Source organism: Anarhichas minor, unplaced genomic scaffold, assembly GCF_050575085.1.
Source record: "Anarhichas minor isolate MPS153535 unplaced genomic scaffold, ASM5057508v1 ptg000027l, whole genome shotgun sequence".
NCBI classification, from domain to species: Eukaryota; Metazoa; Chordata; class Actinopteri; order Perciformes; family Anarhichadidae; genus Anarhichas; species Anarhichas minor.
The window spans coordinates 11,003,345-11,010,513 of NW_027466473.1; the positions used below are offsets into that span (position 1 = coordinate 11,003,345).

The following is a 7,169-nucleotide window of genomic DNA, read 5'->3' on the forward strand; positions in this document are numbered from 1 at the left end:
GTGCCGCTGCTGCCTGCAGCTCTCGTGGAGCGCAGATCTATTGGTCCTGCAGGATACAGACCTAGAGAACAGCAGTTGTGTCCATCCACGTTAACCGCTGACATGCCTCCTGTGAAGCTCGAGGTTTCAGGTGAGCCTCCTCTATTTTGTGTATGATTTTTACTGTAACGTTACAGACAAAACAGGGCCGTTTATTCACCTGCTCTTGGTTTCGGAGCGCCGCTATTTTTGCAGAAGTGGGACAATCTAAGACCATGTCGGACACGCACATCGCTGTCGCTCTAACTTTAATCTCGCATCTTTATATATATATAGAATAAGGGCTGTTATCTTTCTTATTATATATGGTATCTGATTTGAATGTGGATGCAGATGCGATGATGGCGTTAAAAGACTGCTCAGTTAGGACATAATGTTCTCCGCTCGGGGAAACTCTTCTCGTGTCAGGTTCCATTTTGCAGGCTACAAGTACTTTTAAGGGGGACACAATTGCAACAATTACATTGTAATTGCAACGTGTACTGCCAAAATGTATAATATCTGCAATAGGCTGTATAAAGTCATAACACCGAGCATCATACATTTCCCGGAAGACTCTCGTCTTATCTACAGATGGTGGGTTAGACATAACTGAAGGTAAACAATGTTTGCGTCGCTCACACGTGAAGAGAGACAAGGCACCTGTAATATTAACCCTTTTAATATATCAAGTTGCATTACTGATCAACACATCTTGAAAAAAACCAATATCTTTCTGCATGTCCCCTTTCATAATGGAGCTTAATGACTGGGTTGCCAAATAGTTTTGTTGAGAACTCAAATAAATAGGCTACTCTCTCCTTTTAAGGTGCGAATAATTATTTTGTAAAAAGATTCCTAAAATGACATCTGTTGCTTCTTCGTCGTTTCAAATCATTACCATTCCATCAGAGTTGTCTTCGTTTCATACGTCATGTGCTTCTTAAGAACAGACAGAATGTGATTTTTATGTGAAGATAATACAGACAATACAGCTTTTATTTTGAAAGTAGAAGGAATTCACAGGACCTTATTTGCTCAAATTGAATTTGGAATTGAACTGCTGACTTTGCTCTTGGCATTACTGCCAAATCTGAGACTGGGCAGTTGTATCATTGCCAACAGTACTACTGCTGTTCCCTGGCTGTAACACTGGGGTAAGTGTCTCTCAGTTCATGGTGACAGTGGAGTTGACTGGTGACAATGATTCAATCAGACTGGGATCTGCCCTACATGTTAGAGCAGTTGAGAGTTCTGTGTTGAAAAGTTGTAGAACAGGTCTATAAATTATACACTGCAGTGAAACCAACCAACACAAAGACACGGTGACGGAGTTGTTATTGCTCCCTCCGAGGAACTGCCCTTTAGTCTCAATTTAGCCCCAAATGTAGTGCTGATAAAGGTCAATGAACAGAAAACATCATCAGCTTGTTTGTTGATCAGGGGAGGAATCAAACGAAGATTAACTGGTTTATAATTTGGTGCAGTCAAATGCATCGTGTGTTATCTGCCACACACAAAAATGATGGTTGCCTAATAGTTTCACAGTCAAAAGATGGCCATCTCCCTATTGTCCGTCTGGTTTAGGTACAAATAATATGGGAATGTATACGTGTGTCCTACAGATGATGCTAAGCCTGGTGACAATGGCATGGCCAGGGAATGCATTAGCTCAGCATTAAAGGGACTAGAGACAATTGAACCTCTGGTCCGCTCTGTAAAAGAGACCCCTGAGCCAATCTCCACTGAAGTACAAGGCACCATTCCCTCCTGGATCAATGGCAAACTCCTCCGCAACGGACCCGGAAAGTTTGAGTTTGGAAACACGCAGTGAGTTGGAAACACCTGAAAGTAATTGCTGGAAAAAAAGTTTCCAATCAGATGTGATTAAGTCTATAATTCCCCACAGCTACAACCACTGGTTTGACGGCATGGCCATGCTACACCAGTTCAAGATCAACAAAGGTAGGGTGACATACATGAGTCGGTTCCTGCACAGCGACGCCTACAAGAACAACAGCGAGAAGGACCGCATCGTGATGTCAGAATTTGGTACCCTCGCCATGCCCGACCCCTGTAAAAACATCTTCCAGCGCTTCCTGTCTCGCTTTGAGATGATGGGTGAGTCCACCGAATAAGAAGGGATGGAACAAAGTATAAATACATAAAGGAGGGGGGGCTCAGGCCAATCAACTGTAGTTGACTCATTGTGCAATAACGTAGCTTCACTTTCTTTCTATCTTTTTAACTGAGGTATAAATGAAACACAGAAAGATCAGGTCAGATGTTTGTACAAACTCTGTCTTGCTGAATTTGTACTGAGGCCAGGGGTGGAGCCTCTAAAGTACTGTATATGTAAAGGTTACATAATAACACGTGCAACAGCTAGGGACCAGAAGGGGCATGTACTGTACTGAATGTTTCACATTCCCGCCAGACTTTTCTGTGTAACTGCGAGCAGCAAAATGTTTTACTTAGATTTCTGTTAAAAGCCAGTAATCCTGTGTTTCTCTCTGTTACAGTGCCCACGGACAATGCGAGTGTGAGCTTTGTGAAGTACAAGGGGGACTACTTTGTCAGCACAGAGACCAATTTTATGCATAAAGTGAACCCGGAGAACTTAGAAACACTGGAAAAGGTACCATGATGATCATCACGGAGCAATATATGTCAATATCAATGTCATTAATTATATAGTACATATAAACGCAGTATCTGTCTTTGGTCTTGTAGTCCAGTTACTTCAGCCACAATCATCGTCTTGCCGTCTTTCTCCACAACATTTTGTAGGTAGACTGGAGCAAATTCATTGCTGTGAATGGAGCCACTGCCCACCCACACTATGACCCTGACGGTACCACCTACAATATGGGCAACTCCTATGGAAGCAAAGGTTAGTCCCATCGTCCACAAGAGTTTACGTAAATCAAGAGCTAAATGATCTGTCTCTCATCCTCCATTATTAAAAAATAAATATATATATATATATATATATATATATCACCAAATTGTCCTGTCTGTTCCAGGAGCCCTGTACAACATCATCAGAGTGCCTCCTGAGAAGACAGATGCCAAAGACACCCTACAAGGAGCCAAAATACTCTGCTCTATTGTGCCTGCAAACAAGTCCCATCCCTCCTACTACCACAGCTTCGGTAAGCCAGCCCTCCTGGATGTATCATTCGTTAGTGATGTCTGTATCTTTCAGCTACAAAGCCCTGTAACACCCTGCTCCCGCTTCCAGCCATGTCCGAGAACTACGTGGTGTTCATCGAGCAGCCGATCAAGATGGACCTGCTGAAGATAGTCACGTGCAAGCTGAGGGGGAGGGCTTTGAGTGACGGCATCTACTGGGATCCCACGCAGGAGACGGTCTTCCATCTCGTTGACAAGCAATCAGGCGAGGTGGGATGTGACTGTTGTGATTTAATTACGCCTAATGTAGGAAACACGGTGGAAAATCCTGATTCGGGGGGGGGGATCCTCTTGATTTGGATCCCGAGTCATCTAATTGTGTGTTCTGTACCGCAGGTCAGCTCAGTGAAGTACCACACCAAAGCCATCTCCACCTTCCATCAGATCAACGCCTTCGAGGAAGATGGATTCCTGATGCTCGACATGTGCTGCTCAGATGACGGCAAAGCCATCAACAACTACCTCATCCAGAACTTACGCAAGTCGGGAGACGCATTAGATGAGGTCAGTATATAATTGCATGAGTCAACACTTTTTTGGGCAGTTACTAAAGAAAAGAATACACCCTGAGATAAAGTAAAATAATAAATAACTGCTCAGCATTCTGGGCTTTGTTCATCTTTTGCCTTAGTAATTCATAATTGCTGAATACTTAAGGAAGAATCTTTTTCTGCATTCAGTCTGTCAATAGTTTCAGATCTGTTAATAATCAGTTTATGTTTTCAAGTGTACTGTTACTGTTTACGTCTCCCTTTGCACCAAGAGACAGAAAGACATACTCTAAGAGAGGAACCCTTTCAATTTCACCCATAATGCATTGTTCCTGTGTGGTGTCGTTCCCAGGTGTACAACACCATGTCCAGGGTATTCCCCCGGCGTTTTGTTCTTCCCCTTCACATGACCGGTGAAACCCCGACTGACCAGAACCTGAACACACGGCCCTCCAGTGCAGCGACGTGTGTCAAAATCAGCGAAGACAAGGTGAGTTGTTCAGAAATGCGTCCTGACGAGCTCATGTTATATCAGCCACACCTACTTGCATGCCATAAAGTAACCGCTAAATATGTAATGTAACAGTAATGGGATTACTAAATAAAGAAATATAACAATAAAGTCTGTGGTTTGGGGCGTTTGTTTTCATAGGTATTTATGGAGGAGAACACGCAAAATGAACAAAGAAAGGAAGATAATTCTTCATATCACAGTCACAGAGTAACACATGTAGTCGCCATTTCCACTTCCACATTTTTAACCAGCAGGGATGACACAGGTCATATCTTCGAATCAAATCAACGTTTATTTGTCACATACACAGTACAACGTGTAGTTGTACAAAAAACAGGATCGAACAAATGAAAGTAAATTAGCGCGTTAGCGCCTCCCTGACCTCAGCAGAGAGAAGAGTCTGTTGATGGGGTGATGCAGGTCGTCCTGCACGTCCTATTGTTAATGTCTAGTAGAGCTGAGCGCTCACATCAGATAGCGTGTGTAGCGCCTGCAGGTGTGTAGCACCTGGTGGGTGCAGCCTGAAGGCGTCGGAGGTTGTAAAGACGCTGAAGGGCTTTCTTCAAGATGCTGACGTGACGTAATAGGGCCGTGACAGATCCTCTGTGATCCAGACACCAAGGTTCCATTCACATCCACCCACTGAAGCTCGTGTGAACTCATGGAGGCCCGTAGTAAAAACTCTGCTGATCAAAAGTGACAGTGGGCCGTTGATCCGGTTTTCTGTCAACAGGTGTTCTGCCAAGCCGAGGATCTCCATGGAGACGACCTCCACGAGTACGGTGGCCTGGAGTTCCCTCAGATCAACTACGGGAAACACAACACACGGCCGTACCGTTACTTCTACGGCTGTGGCTTCAGACACCTGGTGGGAGACTCACTGCTCAAGATGGACCTGAAGGACAAGACGCTCAAGGTGTGTGTGTGTGTGTGTGTGTGTTGTATTTATGGCAACATAAAATCATCCTCGTCATGGAAAATAGCGTACGCAATACTATATCGTAAGATATTCATTTTATGCTGAAATCTTGATCGACAACAATATAATACTCTTAATTCTCCCATTGACAAACAAAAATAAGTTCTAATAGTGAAGATATTGTTGTTTAGTTGAAGTATAATAATCTACACCAACTACTCTTAAAATTAGTAAGTAGTAAAGGTATGACGTGTGTGTGTGTGTGTGTGTGTGTGTGTGTGTGTGTGTGTGTGTGTGTGTGTGTGTGTGTGTGTGTGTGTGTGTGAGCGAGCTCAGGTTTGGTACCAGAAGGGTTTCTTCCCGTCGGAACCTGCGTTTGTGCCGTCGCCTGATGCCGTGGAGGAGGACGATGGCGTCATCCTCTCTGTGGTTCTCATCCCCTCACAGGTAAGCTCTGTTTCTGAAGACCAGGAATCGTAGGAGAGTCTACATGACGAGAAGAAAGGTCACTCTGGTTACATCAGTGTCATTGAGTGCCACTTCATACTAGATATATATATATATATATAACAGCAGCAGGCCTGTAAGTCCTGGTATTAACTGGACACATAACCCATCATCAATATTCATAAGGGAGATTAAATATGCATTCATGAATTGACACAGAATTTATTTAGATTGTTTGAAGGAGATATAAAGCTCAAACTGAAACTGTCGTGATCAATCTGCACTGTGGTCAACTTTGAGAGTGCGCAGAGAAAATAAAAAATATTACTAATGCAGCAAATAACATTTCCTACATTTACGTTCTTTAAATGATTCAATTATTTATCCCCTCTTGCTTTTGAAATAAAGAGCAGCATGTCTCTGCACTGTCCATTTTAATTGCCTCATGGAGCCACTTGTGTCAGACTTGTGTGATAAGATGTGTCGGTCCTCTTTGTTAGTCACTGCAGCGATCCTTTCTCTGCAGGATAAAGGAGCATTCCTCTTGGTTCTGGACGCAAAGAGCTTTGAAGAACTGGCAAGAGCCTACGTGCCCGTTAACATGGCCTATGGCTTCCATGGGACCTTCGACGCCTCTGCATAAACCTGTTTCTGTTACATTTTCAAAGTGTGTCTTCAACGAATGTAATGCAAAGAGTACCAAATTCAGCCATAACCATTATAACCACTCTATTCCTGATGGTGTAGTTTAGTACTTTTCTCAACAGATTTCGGGTTTGTAGTAACATCCACCACTAGGCTAATGGTATTAAGACCCCCAATGAACTCAAAGGTACTCATAATATTTCATAATTATTGTTATAATACTTTTATATCAGCCTTAAACTGGTACTGAGTTAATATACTGTAGTGATTGTCAGGCTGGCATGATGCTTCAACCACCAGACCACCACAAGTGTCTAATGAACATTTTCTTTAAACACGTTCTTTTGTTACTCGAACAATGTCATTTTTACAGATTTTATACTTATTTGCCAATAAAATACTTAACCTCTGTCTGAGCTGTCAAGTGTGTTTACAAAGTTGTGGAGTGTCTGTGCATCCTTTACAAACAGATAATGCTCAGAATGTGCTTACATATAAAAACTGCTGTTTCATATCTTAATCATTTATAATGTCTCAATATATTACACTGAAAAAGAATATGAAGTAATACATTGTGTTTTGAAGCCCCAGATAACTCTAGATGGGTTTTTTTGGAGGTATAAATATTTTTATTTTTGACACTAAAATGTATATTATAGCTGATCACTTCCTTTGCTGTTTGACCCCAAATTACAATTTTCCTGAACTGCTTCTAATCTTTTCTTTCCCCCCAAATTTACACAGAAAAAAAGCTATTTAAAATCAAATTTCATATTATTTTAAGCCAGATTTGTTTTTCAAAAATGGTGTGAAATTCCGATGCTCAGAGCAAAACATTGGTTATCCACAGTAAACTTAGAAATAGGCCAACGGCCCAGCAGCAGATAATAAACCAATGCAAATATTATATTAATATTAGATTATTATTTTCTTATAATAA

At 42.0% G+C, this 7,169-nt stretch overlaps 1 protein-coding gene across 1 annotated transcript; it reads left to right on the forward strand.

Moving 5' to 3' along the window:
* LOC142960212 (carotenoid-cleaving dioxygenase, mitochondrial-like) lies at positions 1-6,627 on the forward strand. Its single transcript, XM_076101924.1, has 12 exons — positions 1-130; positions 1,644-1,848; positions 1,928-2,139; positions 2,541-2,656; positions 2,809-2,911; positions 3,045-3,173; positions 3,263-3,423; positions 3,550-3,717; positions 4,057-4,194; positions 4,952-5,134; positions 5,474-5,584; positions 6,111-6,627. Exons 1-12 carry the CDS (start codon positions 103-105, stop codon positions 6,225-6,227), a joined length of 1,671 nt encoding a protein of 556 aa, XP_075958039.1. The 5' UTR covers positions 1-102; the 3' UTR covers positions 6,228-6,627.
* Positions 6,628-7,169: the final 542 nt, after the last annotated feature.